This window comes from Chaetodon auriga, chromosome 9 (genome assembly GCF_051107435.1).
Source record: "Chaetodon auriga isolate fChaAug3 chromosome 9, fChaAug3.hap1, whole genome shotgun sequence".
NCBI classification, from domain to species: Eukaryota; Metazoa; Chordata; class Actinopteri; order Chaetodontiformes; family Chaetodontidae; genus Chaetodon; species Chaetodon auriga.
The window spans coordinates 8,095,961-8,120,002 of NC_135082.1; the positions used below are offsets into that span (position 1 = coordinate 8,095,961).

Consider the following 24,042-nt stretch of genomic DNA (forward strand, 5'->3'; position numbering starts at 1 on the left):
TTGCTTTTCATCTGGCTTGAAAATGATTTTATTTTAGCTTCCATGATTGAAATACAAAATCGTGTACTGCTCTCCACTGTCGAGCGGTAGAAATGTCAGTAGTTGGAGGGTTAGTTTGTAGTCTCTGCAGCATACCGTAGAGACCAGAGAAAGAGTTTGGAAATCAGGAATCTTAAAACATGTCAGCAGTGAACAATAACCGTTTTACAACTTCACATATGATTGTTACAGGACTTTCACAAATTATGTGTATTACCAGTCATGTAGGTGGTGTGGCTTCAGGGTTCAGTCAGTCAGTCAGTCAGTCAGTCCACTACTTTGCTTCAGATCCAACACTTGTTGGATGGATTGCTTTAAAGTTTTGTACAGATATTCATGATCCCCAGAGGAGCTTCAACATGAAGACGTTTTTCGAGCTACTGTACTGCTTAATGATGAGGAGGTTTTTCCACCTTTTTTTATCTCAGTTTTTAAATTGCTCTTGAGTTCCTCTTGCCATCATTGAACGATAAATCTTCAGAAGAGTTTGGACTTCTTAAACCTGCAGATGCACTGAAACCCCTGCGGTATGTGCCTGAGGGTAAGAGTCTCCTCTCCTAAACCCTCAAACCTTAATCAAGCATATTAGCTTCTTAATCACATTCATTTTGCACAGTATATGATAAAATAGTTTGTGTGTTGTGCAACCCTTCGGTGCCCGGTGTGTTTAAGATAATTTGTGCGTCCTTGAACCTGAATAATGAAAAATCCTGATTAATGTGTGCCTCAAAACATACCTCAGTTCTCTTGAAGGTTGATGCCTCTTTACGCCTTAAGCACAATCTATATGTAATAGTTGTATTAGCATTGTCCAAAAGAGACAAAATGGACAATCTTGCTCTCCTAAATGTGGTCATTTTTCATTCTGTAGACTGTGGCTTGGCACAAAGTTATCTGCTACTAACCCCCGTCAGAAAATAATGAGTGTGCAGGGCTGCACACAGTTCTCCTGTCTAGTTTTCCCGACCTCCCTTCATCTAAAACCAGTACCTGGCCTTCCCTAACCTTTCCTGTTCTCCTTGGCAGCCTCTCCTACTCGCTCACCTAATTAAAAGCTCAGCCTCTCACCCTTACCCACACAAAGACACCTGACCAAAGCCATGCAGGGACCGCGGCTCCTTTTGACGAACTGTATGATTGACAAGGTTGACAGTTGACCCAGTCCTTCATCCTTTTCTTCAGACCTCAACAAGTTGATCATTATGGTGCTCTGCCTCAAGGATATGTTTCAGACCTCGTCCATACTGTGGATTCCTTGGCAGAGTTCCTTATAAAGCGAAGACAAATTTGAGTCTGGGGCCTTATAAAATGCAGTCCATCTCATGTGCTGTGTTTTGCTTGCTGGGCAAAGAGAAGCTGCATTTGTGTAATTACAGTGTAGTGTAGCTTCCAGCTGCTGAATTGTTGGACTCAAATGATGTTTCCCATGGGTCTGATCTTTTTTGGTTTGGTATTTCTAAACAACCATATAGTGGGATTTATGGTTATTTTAGATACAGTATCACAGCAGATTTCTCTCTCTCTGAAATGAGAAAGCCAGAAAATGTTGCATTTTTCATTGCTGTGTTTTTCCCCTCACATCTGAACATGACTGTAAGAAGAAATGACTTTGTATAATGACCCATTTTAAAGTCCGGTCTTCCTGGGTTGCTCTCTCTGTGTGTTTTATCAGAGTAAAGCCCCCTGACAACTGTCCGGCTCCCTCCTCGCTTTCCCTTTGTGCCAACTACCTAATTGCGCTGTTGCCTCTTTCAAAATGGCTAATGGGGTTGAGAACAGCCAGCACCGCTCACTTTAAACAGTTCAAAGAGTTACTTGAATTGATGTCACTGTGGATACAGTTTTTCTCTCTCTGTTTCTCTCTGTCTCTTTCTCATGGCATCATCGGAAATGAACCTAAAAATAGACAGAGATAGCAAGTCAGCTGACAGGGCAAACATGTACTTTGCATAATTTTTATTTAACTGGATACTGGGACATTACTGATTAGGATTTGAGCTATAAAAATGTATAACGGAAGATACATTGAAGGTAACACAAAAGGTTAACAAGTGTTCCAACAGGAAGTAGCTCGACATCAAAGCAGCCGGCTGAGGGCCGAGCCTGTCTCTGCCTGCCTGCATGCATCATCGCCGAAGTTTGTCTCCGTCCTCCTCCTTAGAATTTATGGCACATGATCTGCCAAACATGAAGCCACCAGAAGCTTTTACAATGTTTATGTTTTCGTCTGTGTGTGTACGTGCTTCACACCTGCACAAAACATGACCCATTTTATCATGTCGTGCTTTATCTAGAAAGAGACTGTTGTGCAGGTTCCCAATTTAAAAATATGCATGCATACCGATCCCGCTTAAAAATGGAAATATATTCAAACTCGTCTCAAAACACCTGTGAACCCCTGCCACACACACACACACACACACACTGACAGACACACATACACACACAGGCACACAGAATTCAGTTTTCAGTTTTATTACCCAAGAGGTAAACCATTTTATAACCCTGTTTCAAAGGCAATCTGTGTTGGTACAATATATCAGTGGTAACATTTAACAAATCATTATCCTCCACTGACTTCAAAGCGCACTTCATAAAAGTGCTTTTTGGTCCACCTTATCTTTCGTCACACCACTGTTTTTAAAGAATCTAACGTAAAGCTCAGAAAGCACGCATGCTGGCAGCAGAGCAGGTATTGATCTTGTGGTTTGCTGTGTAATTAAATGTTTTTTCTGTAACTATTGTTTTAAAGTCTGCCACTTTGTCCCAGTGGCATTTCAATAGTTGCAACTTGGACGCGCACAGATTTATCCCACAGCAGGCCCAGGGCACAGGCAGAGTGGGCAGGCCCTCCTCACGCGCATCCATTTACTCCGAGTGTTAGCCTGACGCAGGTGAGCGACGAATGGCCTGTAACAGACATGTTGAGACTGGACGTAGTCTTACCTTTTCTTATTCACTTGCTGGAACACCGGCACTTGTTTCCAAGGTAACATGAAATCCAGACAGCTCCTCTGTAACACAGCTTGACATGCGACTATTTTCTGTCCGCTGTTACTTCTATTAACATTACAAAATGCGGCAGATAAGATCCGAAATATGTATGTGTATATATGTTTTCTCACCATACAATTTGGAGGATTCCCTTAGGTTCTAGAGCCTCTAAAGTTTTTCCTCAATAACATTAAATATTCGTGCCTAAACAAGCAACAACCAAGTTCAATGCTTGAAAAAGCCTCCTATTGTATTATATATGAAGAGTTTAATACTGAAAAAAGTCACCGTCTGCGAGTCCTTTTTAATGCAGACGTACCTGACTAGATACTCCACTTTGATCCCTTGATTAATGAATATATTCGGATACAGTATTACTGTCTGTGCTTTAATGACTGCCTCGCTTTATTAATCGAGTGGCTCTCTCTGGAAAGAAGTAGATTTCAGGGCTGCAGTTCTCAAATCCACAGGTAATCTCAACAAATGGTGCCAAAAATCACAAAATGCACTCTTGGCATTGTTCTTCATGATAAATGTGCTCCGCTGGAAGACACAGCTGAGCACCATTATCACCACAGCTTTGGCCTTTTCTTTGTTATTGTTCTGGAGAAAGACTCAGCTTGCTGTTACCTTGGTGTTTGCTTGGTGGTCTTAACTACAGCGTGCCAAAAGACAAGTGGAGAACTTCCATGAACTCCTCAATACAAAACGGCAATAATATATCAGAGGAAGGTCGATAGGATTGTTGATCAATACTAATGACTTAATAATTACACTGGCTGTAGTTTTGATTTGAACAAAAAACTCCCTCCAGACTGGAGTTCAATGATGATTTGCATACTGCCACCAAGCACACACGCACACACTTCTGAGGCAAAAACAAATGCAGCATTTTTAACCCAGCATTTGCCATGTTTGCACACTGCTTCTTAAACTGGCTGTTAGCTTGCTGACATCTCTCTATTGGAGATCATGACTTTATGTGTATTACAAGCCACTGTACAACAAGTGGACATGAGGGGTTGCAGGAGTCTTGTTTAGTATAGTTGCAGATCCTCGCAGAGCTGCATGGAAATCATAAATTGAGTAGTACCCCCTTAGCGAAATCACCAGTCTAATTGAAGTAAAGGCTGGACAAGTTGAAGACATCTGAAAGCTGTGCTGTGTGATATACTATAATCAGGAGACACTTAAAATAACTGCAGCCACTTTTGGGATGCTGCAGTTTGGGAAATGACATAAACACAAATAGCCTTTACTGCTCAGACAAAGAAGGGCTCGTGCTTTCTGCCCTGGAAATGTCAAAGCAAACAAGATTGCTCTCAGCATTCAGAATTTTGCATGCGTCAGTGTTGGGGAAATGCTTATTGTCTCAGACTGATGCGGATTAGTGCTGCAGCCTTTCACTGTTAAATATACAGGTTTGAGAAGGGATGGCGTCTTTTAATACCCCACGTGTAGATCTCATGGGTTTCCCATCCTGCTTCCTTCGTGTAAAGCGTAGTTGTAGGATAACAGCCACATTTAGTGCGTGGCACAGTACTTTTTATGGAGCACAAACTCGTAGCCACAGAAAGATTAGTTTGGAATTCTCTCAATTTTTCTACCTTGCACACTAGTTAACAAGTAAGCCCGGCAGCTCAAAGCCATCACTGTCCTCCGATAAAATCAGATCCAGGCCAGGATTTTCCACTTTTCCTTTGCATAAAATAATGATGAATACAATCCTTGCCACATTGTTCGGGGAGTTGTGAATAATAAAGAATAGTGCTGTATGGAGCATACTACTCTACTCCTTTCCTCTGTTGGAACAGGTTTCCATAAAGCACATTGATTAATAATACATGTCCAATACTTGCTCAACTCCTTCAGGGTCTGCTATTATCCTGTAGTGCTTTTGCAGCTTTGACTGCACGCCGCTGCAAAATGAAATGTCCCTTTACTCTGGAGGAAGCGTGTTTCCGATGTCATGATTGTGAAAGGGCTACTTCGTAAAAGTGAAAATAGTTTTGAGCCGGCGCCGTCTGGAAAATATTAAGCAGAAGCTGCTGTGAATCAATGTTGGACGCAATTCTGAATATCTGGGGTACAGTGGTCAATAGGTGAATGTATTAAAAAAACATTGCATTGGTAATGACTCGACATGTTTGCAGAGAAAACAATTAAAAGCCTCATTTTCCTCAGGCTGTAACTTCTTGAAAATTCAGCGACTCCCTAAACTTCATTAGCTCTTAATGCTCTTTATTTTCCTTCCAATTCGTTCTGAAATAGAATAAAACAACTTATCACCGTCACAGCTCTTCCCACTCTTGTCGACACTTTTGTCGTCTGTGTTTTTGTTGCTTTTTTTAAGGCTGATTTACTCATTCCTCGTTTTTTTTGACAAACATTAAGGAATGTAAGTTCATTAAAGACCAGGCTTGAGGGGGAAAATCTTTTCATTTAAGTTTCTGTGGATAAGAGCATATGCTGGATGCCTGAAATGGAAATTAGACTAAATGTAATTGCCTTCATAATCGAAAGCACTTTTCCTTTAAAGCTTCAATTTGGGACTTTTTGAGCATATAAATTATTTATAGTTGGGAAGGATTTTTGTGGAGTAAGCCTTTTAGAAGGAGAAGAGCCTCATGGAAACTTTTTTTTTTTTTTTTTTACTATTATTTGCAGACTTTAGCCCCAGACTTACTGTTGTAGGGGCATACAGTGCACATGGGCCGTACCTCTCTCTAAATCTGTATTAAACCTTGCTGCCATGACATCAGCGCTTACATAGTTTACATCCTTCTAATCGTTAAAGGTGGAACCTCCTGTTCTCTAAATGTCTTACATTAATTGTCAGTAAAGTCCACTAGAAACAATCTTTGGCCCAACTAACCAGAGTTAAATGACCAGACAACAAACAATATGAATGACAAAAAACTGAAGGAGGATCAAAGTTGACTCAGTACTCGTCATGCTAAAACAAAAATAGGAGTGAGCCATGTTTCTAAATATGGTGTGTTATTGCTTTCTGAATCATTCTACTTGTAATTGAAAGAAAGCCAACATGCATCAGTTCGTTAAATTGTATGGATTCACGGGTCCAGTGTGGAGGGTTTAGGGGAGAATATGATATTCAATATCATGTTTTCATGAGTCTATAATCACCTGAAAACAAGGATTGTTGTGATTCATTACCTTAGAATGAACTCTTTACATCTACAGAGGGAGCCGGTCCTCTTCCACAGAGCCCGCCACGGTGCATCACTGTTTGTGTGCAGAGGCCCAGAATAGACGAACCAAACGCCGACTTTACAGAGCGTCTTTCACGAGTTTCGTGGCCACTGTAGGTCCTCCTACACATTGAAATGGGATGGTGAGGTGAGGGGGATTCATTTGGTTATGATGACTGCTAGCTGCCCCTAAATCCCACACACTGGACTTTTAACAAGTCTAGTAAACAATAATCCTGTTGTATGATTCTTATCAGACAGGCAGAAAGTGCCAGAAGTGGCTTTGAAAGTATGAGTTTGATTTAGTCTTAAAGCTTTAACACGCCCACAGTCGACTCACTCAGGTGTTTTCATGTGTATTTTCTGATTAGACCTCCTCTCAGCACTGTGTGTGTGTGTGTGTGTGTGTGTGTGTGTGTGTGTGTGTGTGTGTGTGTGTGTGTGTGTTTACAGACTGTGCTTGTTTGGCATCTGCCTCACTTTCATGATTAGCTTTGTTGCACCTGGTAGAGCAGGATAACTTACCTTGTTATCTTATTGGTCCATGGAGTTTTGTGACATCACATTACTCCTAGGATAGGTTTTCATGTTTTGTGAAACAGTCTTGTATAAATGTCGTAAAATGTTTTTTTTTTTTTACACTAAAGTTGCCAGTTTATTATCTAGTTACAGTCCAATACATCATCGCCGCTGTAAATCCTGCCATCCTGAAGTTATTGTGTTCAGGTTTTGTTAAACCTGTTTTAGAGAGCTGTGGATTCAACCGTATGGCCCTCTTGTTTTAGTTGTTTTCTGTCACACTGAGAGGTTTTTTAATGTTTTGTCCACCCCATTTATATTAATAACAAGAGATTAGATATTAGAAACCCTACAATATTAGACCAGTAGTTTTAACTAGGTGTACCTAACAAACTGGCAACTGAGTGCATAACTGCAGTTTTTCATGTAGTGTTCTATCAAAATTCAAAATACAGTCCCATCTTGCTCCAAATATTACTGATGTGAACAAACCTGTTGCAGCATTATGAAAACATTTCAGACTTAAAAATGAATTATAACATGTTGAGTTATCGATATTGAAAGGTGCAAATCCTGGGGCTTAAGTTTTGGCAGTAGGACTACCATTTTATGTACATTTGGATTATGTATTATGAGTAAAAGTACTAATGATAGGCTAAATTTGTCTCAAAATTGCCTTTTTTAATATTGACTATACATTTTTTGACTGAATAGTAAGCAAAATGTACACATAGTATCTCAAGTATTTGCTTCCTGTGAATAGAAGGGCAGATAAGACCCAGAAATATCCAGAACAGTGCAAAATGTTCAACATCTGTAGTCCTTCGTGACTTACTGTACAGTATTTTATTATATTAAAAATCAACACAGGTTGTGTGTTTTGGTCAGCAGACTGTATCACTGAGCTAGAACTGCAGCAGTATGTCTGTACAAATGAAAACAATGGGAGTCTATGGCTATAATCAGTAAAAAAATGAGGAAAGAAAATTACACCTGTGAAAGTTTTTAGCATTCTGAGTCAGTCCGTTGTTATAAAATCTGTCTGTGACCTTCAAGAGAAGTCTGGAGTCTGGGTTGTTTCACTGCCACTCTTGTTATCCTTACTGTTTACAACCTGTGGTGCTACATTCAAAAAAAAAAAAAAAAAAAAGATCATTTTGACATCAGCGGCCGATGAAAAAAGTCATATGAGCCTAAATGCCCTTAAAATATGATAATGCCGTGTTTCTCTAATTGTAGCGATGCAGAGAGCACAGTGGACGGAGTGATGGATGTGAGAAGGTCTGTTTTCCTCAGACGGGTTATTCTGTCTTCCAGTCTCACAGCTTTAATTATTAATGTTACATTGACACACTGCATACTCAATGAAAGAAGGGTGAAGAGTTACAGAAATATGAGAAATACTGTCTGACAGGAGATGAGGTTGAGAAATTAATTTCAGCAGTGAACTTTGAAAACCTGTTCTAACAAAGGAATCATGTCAGACTGTGAGTCGTGACAGAAAATATTTGTAGTTACATACTTTTTCTGTAAATTAAAGTCCATGAATGAAACATGGCGATGAGTCATTCAGCAGAATGCGTGGTATTGTTTTGAGCTTTTACACTTCATATTTCATATCTGCTGTTACTGATGCTGTCATATTTGCCCATTTAACTTTAGACAACCCATTTATCAAAATTTTCTTCATCCACCCGAAAAATGTCAGTATCACAGAGATGATATGAATCTGTTGAGGTGTAGACGTCCTGTCTCCTGTTCAAAGATTTATGCTCCGTTGCATTTTGTTCATTAAAATTGTTGTTTTGCTTCTGTTAAGTACTTTGCCTTTGTTCTTGTTCATTGTTACACTGCTTTTGTTGTCGCCTTTGATTTGATTTGATTAAAAGCGTTTTTCTTTCATCAGTCGGTGTATAAAGTCTGAATTAAATCATTTTCCTCATGTCTCAAAACCCTTTCTCTGGATATTTAATTGCTGAAATGCATGGACAGGTACAGCAAGACTGCCAGAATCCACATCCCAGAGTCACTTACTGCAATTACTTGAATATTGAACGAGGAGTTTTGTAGAGGGAAATCAATAGTGGCTTACTGCAAATGTCGAAATGACACTCCGTTATCTTTCTCTTTCAGGGGAACAGTGGAGGCGCGCTTTGTTTACGTCTTCGTCTTGGGCATCCTCTTCTCAGGCACCAAGGACCTGCTGCGGTCCCAGATCATCACAGCAGATGCCAAGTTGAAGAGCAGGGGATTATGGGAGATCTACAGTGGCTTGGTTTTGTTAGTTTCGCTGTTGTTTCGTGCTCACAACCTGCCCGTCCTGTGCTGCTGCCTGTTGATCCAGACGCTCATGGCTCAGTTTATCTGGAGGAAACTTCACTATGACGCAGCCCAAACCACCATCATGCATTACTGGTTCGGTCAGGCCTTCTTTTACTTCCAGGTGAGCAATGTGTATAATGTCAGTAATAGAAAGGTTTCACAGCCACTTTAATATTACAGTTTTACTTAATGTTTACTTAATGTTAATGTTGTGTTGTACTTAACTTTACTTAATGTTGCACAGCAGGAGGCGGACTCAGTGATGTGGATTCTGTATGTGATTGAAATGTGATAATGTCAGAAGATCATGCTCATTGTTTTGGAAATTCATATCTTTCTTGTCAATGTTGTTGATGTTTCAGTAGCAAGACACCGAAACCTCAAAGTAACATTGACAACAGTAACAATAGCAGATGGGGCAGTGGTGAGCCAAATGTGAGGTGTTAAAATGGCAAAATCGTTTAATTCCAATAGAATTACCACAATCATTGATCAAATTTTAATGTGTGGCACACAAATTTGTGCCAGGCACCAATAGCAAACTAGAGTGCTACAGAGTTGAAAATGGTTGCACCATCCACTTTTATTTATCCCTCCTCTGGTTAATGGTTTGAATGAATAGAGGAATGGTTTGCAGACAGTTATGAGATTAGAATCAGTGGTGCAAATACGTCGTTTGAACAAACTGTGAACATATTGTCCTGTTAGCGGCAAGGCTAACAAGCTTGCCGATCGACAGTTGGCAAGCTGTGTTCCAGTGACAGTTAACTAGTTTATTAGGTCAGAGAGAATAAAACGATTTACAATCTTGAGAGTAAAATACCAGCAGGGAGTAAATATCACAGTGCAGAGAAAATAGAAAGCATCTTTGAGAGCTACTGTGACCAGTAAGCACCGGCATGCTCCCAGCTCGGTGGTGTGTTTACGGTCAGCCTGCCCGTACAGCAGTTCACCAACTCGCTGTGAAAAAAACCACCACCAAAAATCACCAAGATTCGAGGAAACATATTTCATGAGAGCTGGTGTGTCAGTTTCTGTGGTGTTCTGGCGAAGAGCCTTTAACCCAGTGACAAAAGCTGAGGTGGTGCTGGACAGCCTCTGTGTGAAGGCCTTCCTGAGAAACAGCTCTGCTCTCAGTGAAATTTCCCTCAATAAATACAGCTTAAACAGTGGTACACACTGTATGCTGCGCTGGATAGTAGTGATTGGCATTTTCTGCTGAAAGTGATTTAACTTACTACAGCAGTCAGACAAGCTTGTTTGAACCCCCTACCGACCTTCCCAAATTAACTTTGATTGTAGACCAGACCAGCTCAATTCACCCTGCTGTTAATCTATAAGTCCTGCAGTTAAAAAACAATGATCAAACCATTACCAGTTGACAAATTACAACCATTTCACAAACTTCAGTACCTATCGGTATTGCTAACACAAAAAAGGAGGCGTGAAGATGCCTCCCATGTCAATAAAAGGAAGCAAAGTGAACAACACAACAGTAAGCAAGCTTTTCTCGTCTGATTGTAAGAGACACCTAATTTAACGCTCTGACACAGAGTGGAGCAACATTTAGGGAAGCTATCACCTCTGATAAAATGCTGGATACTGTAATAGGTGCAGTTCTGGGCAGAGGAAGCGTTTGTGTGTCAGTTATATTCCCTCCATCCAGCACTGGCATGAAGGTGAACTGGACTAGTGGTTTCCTGTGTTCTGAGCTAACAGTGCTCCTCTAAGGTGGACATGATCCTGTCCTTTTCCTTTCACCACCACCCAGGACACATTTGTGCGCTGCTGCCCATACAGAGCTTCCACATCGCTGACAATTCAATAACCGTCACCACCCTCGGGTCATTAATGCTGAATGGCTCGGGAATAGACCCCCTCAAGACAATTTTGAGTGAAGGTGCCCAGGCATGTAATTGCAGACCTTTGAGTAACAATAAATGAAGCTGGAGCCATAACGGATCTGTAGAGCAACAACACATGTGATTTAAATGTGCTGCTCTGAAACAAAAAAGTGGTGTCGTGCAACAATCAAAATTATATTGAATTTAAATCTGATCAGTGAGCTCAGTTGCCGCTGGACGGTGAGCTCTGGAGATTTTAAGATATCAATGTAGAGTCTAGAAACGCAGTTGTCTTCTCTGTTTTCAGAAGTTTTATCATTAATATTGTCTGAAAGCTGTTGTTTTCAAAGTGTCCTTGCTTTTTGGCAACCAAACACAGAAAAACACAAGAGGATTATGGGAAATATTCCAGGTAACCTCAGATGCAGACAATGCTAGTGTCACAAAGAAAAGTTAAATTGCATCACATGATGAATTAACTGTCTCACAGGAGACGTTTGGGCTGTCTCTATTTAGCCGTCCCGATCATTTGGCGTGATGGACGAGTCGGACTCTGCTGTGGACCTTCCGTGGATTCATCACTGTCCTGAAACCAGATGGTCAATAAAGCAGCAAGGAGGTGTTTATTCTTCAGAAATGGCTTGAGCCAGTTTCATGAAAAGGGACGAGTCACCCCACAGTGTGAATTCAGATGCAACTTAGCAACCTCCTGCAGAAAAAAATGAATCATCACGAGGATGTTTTTAGAGCTCAGAGCTGAGAGGTGGAGACACGTTGCATTAATGTGACAAAAGTGATGTACAGTAAACGTAAAAGTCCCAGAGATATTTCTGTTTGCTGATGCATTTTGGTGCACGTAACACTGTTCAGGTTGATTAACATCACTTTTAAGGCGTCGGTATTTCAGACGTCCCCCGCCAATTCACTCATAAAGCATTTCTTGCAGTTCTGTTTTTTCATTGGTGATGTGTTTGTTGATGGTGCAGAATGACACTCCTTACTTATGAAACATCACAGCAGGATTTCAGCACGAGAGCAAGCAGAGAATATCCATATGCAGTCTCCAACCTGCTCACTGATGTTCACTGTGTGTTTGTTTCAATTGGAGCCAGCTGTTAATGTTCTCTTCCTCTGCGATCAGAGATGTCTGCACAGACGGGGAATAAACCGTCACTTGATGTGTTGCTGCTTATGAGTCATGATTGCATCCAGATTTAACAAGAAAGGCATCGTCTCTTGTTAAATCTCTGCCAGTTCCCGTGGATTTTTTTTCTCCTCGTGTGCGTGCATGTTTAGGGTGGAGCGTACATGCTGCAGCCTAACAGTCACAATCAGTTTTGAATGTAATTATCACTCGTTATTCTCAAGGAAAATTGAATTAGCTAAGTGACACACTTACAGAATGACACGCTGTAAACGAGCCAATTTGAAGTTGGAAAGGATGTGGGCAGGCGCGATGACGTTACTCCGGGCTGCTGTTCAGCGGCTCAGGTGGATTCATCCGTCTGAAGGCTGAATCTCAGAGGCGTGAAGAGGGCGTATCTGACTTCAATAATCTGAATGGGTGAAGCAGAAATCAGATGGAGCGCCTCAGTAACACAAATCTGAACATGGATTACTTTTTTCAACACTTACACTTAATTTGAACTCAAAAGTGCCTTTTGATTGTAAAGGTTAGTCTAAGGATGAACACTGGGAACAGTGATGTCTTTAGATTTGCTGGAGTTAAGGAGCCTTTGTGGTCAGAAAGACTTTAACCTGCTTACTTTATGATCTGCATGGGCACCAAGACAGACCACTTTATTTATTTTCATATTCTGTCATTTAAAAGCTATGATGTGTATATTCCAGCCATAATGATCTCTCACAGGCTGGTTCAGCTTGTGATGAAACAACTACATAAAAAATCTTCAGCATATTTTAAGGTTGTAAAGTATTTCTTCATATCAGCACAGTTATTCTTTTTTGACTTGCATTATTTTACTACACTGGAACAAAGGTATATTTTCCCTGAGTGTATATATCTTACATTTACAGAACCAAATACCGTTTTCACTGCGGCTATAAATCCTGATTGTGCTGCAGTGATAGAATCTCTTAACGCTTGAGATGAAACTTCTGAACAAAGAACAAAGGAAATAGAACAAGGTTTGAAAAGTTTCATATTTTCAGAGTTCTCCTGCAGGCGTATTTGGCTTCTTTCAGAGGTACTGGAAATGGACTGTTTTTAAAAAAACAAAATGTGTGTGCTGGCTCATGCACATATGCACACTTACGCAGTGGCCTGAGAGTCCAGCTCCAGACAGAAAGCTGTGTGTGCTGCTCTGGTCAGGGACTGGAAAACACAAACAACTGTGCCGATGGGAAGTCGCCAGAAGCTCCGAGTAATGATGATAAAGCAAAGGGCCGGTTCTTTAGAGCTCTGAAATGCTTACAAAGCTTCACCCACAGATCTTTGTGTACTCATTTTGTCTGTATACAGGGTAAGTTATTCCTGTGCCCATGGTGATGCTAAAATAAGCTTTCTTTGTGCTCCTGCAGGGCAATTCCAACAACATTGCCACCGTCGACATTTCAGTCGGCTTCGTTGGGCTGGAAAGTTACGTAGAAGCACCTGCCATCTTCTTAACGGCCCTGAGCACTTACGCCGGGCCCCTGCTCTGGGCATGTCACCTCGTCTGCTACCTCAGCTCTGAGAGAGACAGGTAAGTGTCAGTTTAAAAGTCACTCTATGGCACTGAAATCCAACCAGGGGTGTTCGTGCTGAACTCATTACATAAACTAAACTGAATGAAGAATAGAAAGTATGATTTGATAAAAAAAATATATACATACATCGCCATGGTGGAAGTCAGTTTAAACAAGCTGTTCTTCTACTTTGATTTTAACCATCAGCTGCACAGCATCACTATTACAGTTACTTCTGAGTGATGTTCTTTTTTATACTTCTTCATTGTGAATACTGTCTGTGGGTGGGACAGCACAGGCACACCGGGATGTTCTGTTAATAGTTTTGCTCATGGCAACAAGGAGACTCGCGTGCAGGGTATCAAAGATGCTTGTAAACAGCTTAGCCCGCATAAGACCTTAACTGGAGAGAGGCCAGCAGCTAGGTTGCTATGTACATGTGAAAGCAGCCAATAAGTACAGCTTCCCCTCAGCATGGCGCCCTTGCACAGAGCAGAGTGATGAGGTCTGTGGCCGGGCAGCAGCTGCCCTGCTGACGGAGCCAAAACTAAAATGCTCTTTTAATGTAGACGGAGGATGGTGTTTGTAGAAAAAGAGTTTGTTTTAACCTGCCTGCGTTATTTAAATGTCAGTAACAGAAATGCAACAATTTATCTAAGACTGCAGCCTTCTGCTAAAAAGTCACTGCTTCATGTAAAAAAAAGAAAAAGAAAAAAAAAAAAGTCAGCACAAAGGTCCCGTCGAAATGAGACTGCAGAGGGTCTATGTACCCATGCATGATTTATATTCTTAATAATCTTTGATCCCACATATGATTGTGATATGTTTAACATTTCAGTAGTCCAGACAGTCTCTGATTAAAAAGTTCTGCTCATCTTATAATTTAAGTGCTGCTCGCAGCAGAGCACAGGGATGATGAAGTCGATCCTTTTGTCAATCAGACACTTTGGTCCAGGAGGGCTCCTGGCTGGCCTGCCATGAAATTTAATGTGGATATTAAAGGTCCTCAGAGAATGACTGCGATGTTGGTGACCTCTCCACCTTTCATTTAGCACAACCATGGGGTAAAAATGGCCCTGTGAAGACATTGCCAAGACCCCCATCCATGAAATTTTCACCATCGCTCCGAAGTTCTAACACAGAAATATTAAAATTTACACAGCTTGATTATAATGACCTCCATCAACTTCCTTGTAGCACCACACTCAGGGGAAACTAAATCTGTAATCCCACTAAGAGTAGAGGGGTTCTTCATGAAAAGTGAAGCCAGGTGGAGATGGAAGCTGCACCATGGCTAAGTAAGCTAGCAAATCAACTATGAGAAGCATGACAGAACGTCACACACAGTAGCAAAATAGCACTTTACAGTAGCCAGTAGCAACATGACATATGAGACATGTGCTTAATGTATATCTGCTACCTCTGAAAAAGCCTCATTCAGATGCAGCTCATGCATTCATCTGTTCCACTTGTGAACCAAAACTGCAACAACAACGCAGTCATGCAGTAAATCCCATTTAGACTGATGGCACGACTGATCAGCCCACGAGCAGGCCATTATGGGAGGTGATGATGGAGTCTGGCGGCCTCGCCACTTTCACTGTGGCTTTACCCTCTGAATAGTCAAACCGCCTGCATGTTGTTTGGTCTGCTCATCACTTTTCATACGGAGTGCAGCAGTGAACACTGCAGCCTCTAGAGGCCGCTGCAGAGACTCCGCTCTGTGATGCCCCTCAAGCTAACGTCACACTGAATCCAGCCTGTAAACTTTACATAGTGCATCACAGCGCTGGCTGTCTTTCTTTGTTGTTGTTATTGACAGCGGGGTGCTTTCCTCAGACACCTCACCTGTAATATGTTCTACTCAGACACTGTGACAAGGGAAACTTTTAAATAGCCTCATACAGTCGCTCATTAAGGATTCATTCTGCACAATCAGCAGCTCGATCACAAGACAGGGACTGAAAATGGACTTTGATCAATAGCTTTTCAACGGGGTTCCCTTGACACGCTCTAACTCTAATTAAAGCAGTTGCATAATTGCAACAGAATGTTTTATTGTTTTAGTGGGCATGATATCACTATAAACCTTCAAACTGACCAATCAGAGGAGACCCATCAACGCAGCTTTATTTTTGTCCCTAAAAAGTCGGATTCTGACATAAATACAAAAGACAAAAAGTATATTCAGGTCATCGTATTTTCACTGTGCACTTGATCTCCAAGAAGCTGCATTGCCTCTTAAAAATTACCCTTGTTGACAGCTGATCTTTGGTGCATCTGGCTGTTGTGGTTTTATATCTAGTGCATTGTTTTGGTGCTGGAATCCAGTGGTGGGATCTCCCATTTATGACTGCAGAAAAAGAATTAAGACCAAAAAATACGTCTTTCTCTGTGTGTTAGAAGTCTTCTCTCTTTAGCTTTGTCATTTGGTTTTAGGATTTTCACTTTTCTAACTACACACGGGATAAATGAACTGAAGTCAAGCTTATCTTCTCTATCACATCGGTCATTTAGAAAACTGTGAACTGGAGACGATGTCATAGATGTCTCACGTCTTCTTCACTGATAGAATGAAGTCTCTGGCAGGTACTGCTCACCTGGGTAACCCACCTTAGAGGTCGCACATGAATGTTTTAGTAGCTCTTGGAGGTAGGACACAGAAATAAACGTAAGCTGTTTAAAAAGTGTGGACTTTGCCATATAATGACGAGCTTAACCTTTACAGTATGCTGATTGCTGGTGCACAGTGGGATTCAGTTTTTTTATACAAACTGAGTGTTGACTCGTTATTTTCCTTCGAGTTCCCATGTCATCATACTCACCAACATCATTTGTCGTCATCTGAGGTCACTTCCACGTCGCTCGGCACAGATTTACCAATGGGTTCATCACAACAACACAAGCGATCAGACTCAGAGGCTCCAGTTTGAACTCTTGAGCTCTGCCTCGTGTTTGGAGGGAAAAGACGTGTTGAATATTAACAGTATCGCCAGTCATATGTGAACACACAGGACATATCTAGTGTTTCCACCTTTGTTTTCACTTCCAAATAAGTAACTGGATAACTGTGTTAAACCAGACCTTCGGTTCAGTTTGCTTGTCATGCAGAGGACAACTCAGCCTGTGAAAACTGTTCTTTAACGTCCTCTGTGGCTCTGAAAGGATCATCAGGGTTATCTCAGCTTGGGTTTGAAGACTACACATTCATAACAGAAAGCCTGCAATACAAACCTGGCAAGGCCTTGGCATTTGAAAGACCTGGGCACTCACCAGGCATGGAGGATTTAGCAAAATACCATAATCAGTGGCATTACGGGAGGCGTAGGATCCAGAGTTTCTGGAGCCGGACCCATACCAGCGACTAAAAGACAGGATATCTCAGCCTCTGCTGCGTCAATTTTGCCCGTTCTTTTTGGAATCTGTCCCTGATGAGTCCCCTACCCCCATATATAGACAACTGGACTGTTAGCACACAGGTAGAGTTTTGCAAGTTACTATTGTTTGAACGAATGTCATTGACTTTGAGGGCAGCACAGCAACAAAGGCAGAACTTTATCTTTTCCTGTGGGCCATAGTATTGAATTGTTGCATTCAAAAAAAGCTCATTATTCAAGTGCGTTTGACACATTTGTGCCGATGCAGATCCTCATAGAAATCAACTGTGTGTGTGACTGTGTGTGTGTGTGTTGGTCTTGTGATTTTTCCACCTCCAAACTGGATTCCTTCCCATGTCTCCTACTTCTCTTGTCTTGGGAAAGGCTTGAAGTTCCTCCCCCTCAGCTGGGACTCTGCCTGTTTGAATGAACAAGATCCCTGCGCTAATTCACGCAGGTGTTTCAATGCATCAGAGATGAAGTCGAGTGTGCACACGAGTCTTTGTGTGTCCGTGTGTGTTTGTGTTTACATCATCTGCATCCTTCCTCCAATCATGCAGGTTATAAGTCATTAACTTCTTTATCACGATTTGCCAGCAATCTGTATTATTGTGAGAAGATAATTGGATCAGACTCTTGTCCTTGTTACAAACGTTGGGTAAAAACAGTGAGAATGCAGCCTTCGTTACCAATCATCAAACAATCTGCAGCTTTACTAATGTGACATAGTCATATAGAAAACGGAATGCAGCTTAGGGTGACCTTGGTGCACAAAAGACCCTTCTCTGTGTGGCTCTACAGGGCATTTTTACCTATTATTCGCAGCAAAGAGTCGCCTGCCTTGCTCTCTGCAGTGCTTTCCTCCTCTCTGATGAATCCTTTTCCTCTCCGCAGGAGCCCGGTTGCACTCAGCCATGGCTGCTACTGTTTGGCCCTGCTGAGGTCTGTGCCAGCTGCAGCCTACATTGTGCTGGTAACTGCTCTGCGGTACCATCTCTTCATATGGAGCGTCTTTTCCCCCAAATTACTGTACGAGTCCATGCACCTGCTGCTGACCGCAGGAGTCTGTCTCTTCTTCAACACGATGGAGCAAAGCCACAGTTCCAGTAAGTCTTAGGGAGCCAGAGATGCACGTCTTCCCTTGAGGGATTGCTTTAAGTCGAAGGGTCGGACACAGTCTCTTAACAGTGTGTGTGAGACTTTCGGACTGATACACACTACAGTACACTTACCCTCACTCTGTACTATACTGATCCGTTCACAATAGGTGAGTAGGTGCTTCAGAAAGGGTCCCTCCTCTGGACTCTGTGTTTGGTTTGCAAAAAGAATACTTTGAGAATGCACTTATAATGTATTTTTGAGCAGTCTGTTTAAATATCCCTTTCTTTCCAAGGACGAAATACTTGCAGATGAATAAAGAGAAGTAACTGTTTTTTACATGCTGTATATTACCTCAGGGACGTGTGTACAGTGAGCTACTGAGACTTAAATGTGAGAGCAGCGTGTAGTTAGAGTGTGAATGTGATGTTTGGCTTCTTATGGAGCTGAACTCTTTTGATAGCAGCACAGCAAAGACCTGCACCCTCACAGGGGTTTTCACTCACTCTGGCTGATGAGGACTTGAAGGTTGCAGTTGGGCCGAGCAGTGCTGATGGGAGTTACATGAGCTCACCAGAGTCAACAAGCCTTTGTCACAGAGCACATCGTGATGTGTCACAGGAGGAAAAGCACAGGTGTTCATGATAAAACGAATGATTGTTAAATTCCAGTTCGCTGCTGCAGTTTCAGGGTCCTGGTGTTGTCCGTATCCTTTCACCGTCATGGCTCACCAGCACACTTGAATAAAACAGAGCCGTGGTTAATGCCATTTGTGGCATTTGTGCCCGTCCTGCTGTGACAGGTCAAACTGTGAGAAAAGATCTGCGGACTAATTATGAAGGTTCAAGTTGTCCTGGCCGAACAGGTACAACAAAGGGAGTCTGTGGCCGCCCACACAGTCCTGAGGAGACGTCTAATCAGGCAGCGTGAGTGAAAACACCTGTGTAGGTGTAACGAGGAGGTGCAGGGGGGTTGAATGTGGGAGTTTCGAAGACATTTGTTTCTCTTCAGAACATTTTCAATATGCCGGTGAAATGTTATGTAATCTGTTTTTTCCTGTTCTGTTTCACTCTCTGAAGTATTTAACCTTCCGTTTAGTGGGGACGCCGACACAAAGCCTCTCTAGATATCTGTCTGTGTATGTGAGCACACACTGATATGAAGGTGAGTGCGTTTATGGGTTCAGGTTTTTAAGCACAAACAAAAAGCTTTAGATATTTGAATGTCACATGAGACAGAACTGTGGGCCTTCATGTTCATCATCAAGCTGGTCAGATGCATGGCTGCACAATAAACTAATGTATCCACTTACTAACACTGTAAAACTGTAACTGACCTGAATTTTATCATCATTTTCAATACAGTAATTATCTGATTCCCATAAATTAAACTCAAAATGGCTACAACCCGTAACAACTAGCCAGGGTTTCGACCAGCCGGTCAGTTCACAGTTCATTAAAGTGGTCGCACTGAAGTGAGCCAAGAACAGACAGGAAATATCATGGTGTGTTATGGAGTGCAGATTATCATTTTTGGTTATTTCCTTCAGATCTAACTGAGACCTTATTAATTCAGTAGCAATTTTAGCATCTTGGCAAGCATTTCCACTGCATGTAATGTCAACTAGAGGTCTGCTGCGCATCAAGAACACCAGACACCCTGTTCTTTTTTTACATTCAACCTGTTTTATTTCAGTGCATCTCGATGAGGGTTTAGCTGGAGTTATGTTCGGCACAAAATCAGCATAAGGCTGCATGAGGGAAACGCTCGATGGAACCGGCACACAATACAAAAGTTAATCAGCTAGTTATCAGGTCTGTGTTGAATCGTGTCCCTAAATGCATTTTGTGGCGTATTATCCACTTAATCCTCACGATCAGAGAGGCGTTTGGAGGAGAAAAATGCAAATGCTGAGCTGAGTATAACAGCCATGCATCTGCTCCAGCTTCAAGAAGATGTGAACAAGTTCACTTTGTTTTCTTACTTTCCCACATTGTTTGTTCAACCGGAGATATAGTTTGGAATAAAATGCCAAAATCATTTTCGTTGGATGACCTTGACGCTCTGCTGCGAGAACATAATTCCCTTCTTTTTTTTTTTTTACTTGCTCTCTTTATCCCGCTGAAAGCTCCTCTATGTACATCAGGATTTGGATGTACAAGTCGTATGATTTCCAGGGTCCAGCAGTTCTTGAAAACTTCTTTGACTTGCTCTCAGCCTGAGAATCCCACCAAAGGAAAGCTGGCGTTCATCCAAACCAATAAGGGTATGGAGCCAAAGGAGTGTGTTGCTGTCGTGGTACTTATGGGGCACACTTTATTATTACAGCATCTCACTGATTGCTTGGACTCCATTTTAAACGTACAATCAAAGAAAAGGCTCATAATTGTGTCAGAAACTCACATATTTGTTTATGTATCATAAAAAAAAAGGTTCCTATCTCCAGCATGCAGGACTGCAGTGTTTGAATGCAGAGGTGCACCACTAAGTAAGAGCAGAGACTTCCATTTCAGCAGCTATTTTGTTGAGTTTCGGGCTCCTGTGATGTCACTGAACAGGTGTGACTACTTCAAAGCTCCTTCCTGATTATAACATGCAGTTCTTACATCATTATCCTGTGAGATTTGTCCAGAAAAAGACCACGTCTGAAAGATTTAGTGTTAAAGCTAGCAGTGTGCAGCTTTTCACCTTGGGGCAGAAAAGTGAATCGTAAGTTCCCGCCCCAACACTTGTCACTCACCTTGATGAGCTGTCTGCCCTGAAACAGCACCTCGCCCGGGGCTAAGATCGCTGACACCCCCCAAGCTGCCACAGGCGTCAGAGAAGCAGATGCCAAAGCGAGAAAAGGGGGAAAAGGGGGGAGGGGGGAGCAATGCTGATGTTCAGCGTGTTTCTGACTAGATTGTGTCTGATGCAAGACGAGCTTCACACTTTGTTTTGCTGCTGTTGTGGCGGTTGCCGTGACTCACCTTGACAGCGACCTCAGCGCCGACTGAACCCACAGAAAATAGAATTTAAATGTCCTGAGCATCATTTGAAAAGTCAGACAAACAAGAGGATTTCCATTTGAATACACAGGGTCGGTGGCACAGACGCGCACACGCGCTGCATGTGGATCACTGCTGGTTAGCTGGTTTGCATCTGAAGCAGGACACGTTCCGCCATGAGCAGCTGAGCTCCGAGCTGAATTGACAGCATACTTTTGTCAAGTGCCTTTTCCTCCCTTCAGTTGAATCAGGAATAACAATAACACAGACTTCAAAGTCTGATGGAAATAGTTTACGAGCGGGATCATAATCTACATCACTCATGTGGATTGCTCTGTCAGAGATGCTTCACATCGCTGTAACAGCCGTCACAACATGCTCGCAAACCAAACATGTCTTTAACCAGCAGCACGTCGTCGTGTCAGCCCGCTGTGTGGCTGTGATGACATCCAGTACGACTTTCCTTTGCTTTTTTTGGTCAACATTATGTAAGTTTCTCCTCTGATTGTAATGTTTTAAATGCACAGCCGTTCATTTTCTCTGTTGACATGGATTTTCTGTTCTGAGAGATTGTTGGTGTTGTGGACGGCTCTGTGGGATTTTACAGTGCTGAAGATCAGTTATGTTTGATGGAGCAGCGTCCCTCTGCATCTCCTCAGCCGGCTTGCACTAAAATGAAAACCTGTGACACCGCTTTAGTTCTGTGGAGTTTGAGAAACTCCTGAAGTACTTTAGGACACCGACTTTGATAATATCATTATGGTGGTCATTTTTCTTGGTGTTGGCAGCAGATTTGCCGCCAGCGGCCAACAGTGTGATTTGTTCTTTCCTGTGGTTTTCTGTTGATGAAGTTTGGGATTCTGTAATTTTTTTTTCCCCTTTTGTCGATTTTATTCATTCCTGGTCTTTTCATTCTCAGCAAACTTGAAACAGAAGTGGCTATGAGCTGTAGTCCGGTGTGTGTAAGCTTTATTTAACACAAAAGTCAGTTTTGTTGGAGTTTTTTAAGCTGGTCTCTCTTTTTTTCCTTCTTCTTTAAAACCTCATGGAGCTTCATGTAAAACCTGACTGCACTGGTGCTAGAAGAAGCCTCAAAGCAGCTTCTCACACCAATGGGCCCATGAAACGGATCAGAATAACCGTAGCGTCCACATGGTTGAAAGCTTTTAATCACGTGTTAGAAATACAGTTGTACATCTCATGAAAGTGGAGTTTTTTGCATTTTCTGTGCAACTGTGTCTTGTATGATCCTTCAGTGGACACGTCAGCTGAATTCAGTTTTTTATTTCAGATCTGAGGGACAAAGAATGAATGTAGTTTGGATCACAATCAAATCGAGATATATGGCAAATATAGGTTTACATCAGCCTTCATTCGTTTGTCTATTTCACAAGATTCTTTTCCAGCTCTTTGTGCTTCCTGTTAATACATGAAATATGTGCTTATTCTGGTAACATCCCACTTGTTTTTATGTGGTTTACGGTAACTGCAGTTCATCCTGTTTCTATGTGTGTGTGTGTGTGTGTGTGTGTGCATTTTCTCCACTCCTTGTGTCAAGTGATGTCCTTTTTTACTTGTGATTTCTGTGTCTTTTATTTTAGATTTTAGAGTGCAGCAAATGTGAAATGATGAAAAGTGACAGATAACATATTTCCCCAAATCGTTTTCTAGCAAGACTTGTGCTTGCATTATTTATGTTCTTAATGATGAAATAAATCATTTACTACACTACAATCTTTTTCTTCAGTTTCTGGGTGACTTTCTCAGCTGCGACAACTACTTTCAGAGCCTGGTTGGTTTTGGTTTAACATTCCCATATTTTAAGCAGACGTTTTAATAAGAATTCATCCACGGTCTTCCTGTAATGTTAGTGGTTATTAGCTGCCTATTAAACTGTCTGTCAGCCATCTGTCAGCAGGCCCAGCCTGCTGGAAGATGGACGACACATGAAGTATTTTTCACTGGAGTTTCTCCTGTCAAAGTTTCCTACTGACTTAGTAATACTGGAGAAGGAACCATCTGTGAAAGCGCACCTAGCGTATCTCCACGTACAGTGTAGTAGGAGGAGAATGGTAATTTAGTAATCATTCCGCTATCTGCTATCCACCCACTAAATAATTATTTTATGCCTTCAGGAGCTGGACTTCAATGGCATCATTAAAGGAACCACAAATTTCATGCTGTGTTCACTTCTGAGTGGGAGTCTCTCCTAAAGCCTGCAACGTGATGATGCACTTAAGATGTATTATTGCCCTGAAATCAGAAGAGTTGCAGACAAAAAGCTGCTTAGTTTTTTATGCAAACTGCTCAAAAATGTCTGTATGTAGATCTCTGCCAGCATCCACAAATTACTCCAATTTTTCTTTTTTTACCGTTTCCTTTTTGTTTTCAGAATGTTCCGTCCTTGTGGATCTTAAACTGTCCAATTGTATTACCTTTTTGATGTTTTAATTAAAAAGTGTCTTAAGTCACTGCGCCGATAGTGGGTTCTGTTATTTGAATCTCTTTGCTCGCTTCATAGCTGACATGACATGTATCCTGACAGCGTTACTGCGTGAGCTGTTTGTCTTCCATCCATCCACTTATTTTTCACCACTTATTCAGGTCTGTTTCACGATGGCGGCCTTCTTCCAAGTCATGTCCTCCAGCTCTTCTGGGTGATCCTGAGGCGTTCATGGGCTAAAAGGGTTATGTAGTTCCTCATGCGTGTCCTGGATCTGGTCCCTGGGCCCCCTCCCAGCTTGACGTGTCCATGAGGCCTCCTGATCAGATGCCCACACCACCTCTACTTGTTCCTTTCGCTGCGAAGCTGCAGCCATGTGTCACCAAACATGACACACTTCACTCTCCTCTGACAAGCCTGGGCGAAACCCTGCTTCCTGTGGCATCTGACAGTTTCCCAGAGTGGAATTAACCAAAACTGATTCTGACTGGATTCACGAAGCTCATCCCAAACAAGTGT

At 41.9% G+C, this 24,042-nt stretch overlaps 1 protein-coding gene across 2 annotated transcripts in view; it reads left to right on the forward strand.

Annotated features, from left to right (window-relative positions):
* The window catches only part of pigg (phosphatidylinositol glycan anchor biosynthesis class G (EMM blood group)), a 59,877-nt gene extending 36,379 nt beyond the window's left edge, over nucleotides 1-23,498 (forward strand). For both annotated transcript variants that reach the window (XM_076739445.1, XM_076739446.1), the window contains 3 exons: nucleotides 8,898-9,207; nucleotides 13,472-13,635; nucleotides 17,890-23,498. In XM_076739445.1, the coding sequence (XP_076595560.1) occupies nucleotides 8,898-9,207; nucleotides 13,472-13,635; nucleotides 17,890-18,112 (697 nt within the window). In that variant the 3' untranslated portion in view covers nucleotides 18,113-23,498. The remainder of the gene's footprint in view (nucleotides 1-8,897; nucleotides 9,208-13,471; nucleotides 13,636-17,889) is intronic.
* Nucleotides 23,499-24,042: the final 544 nt, after the last annotated feature.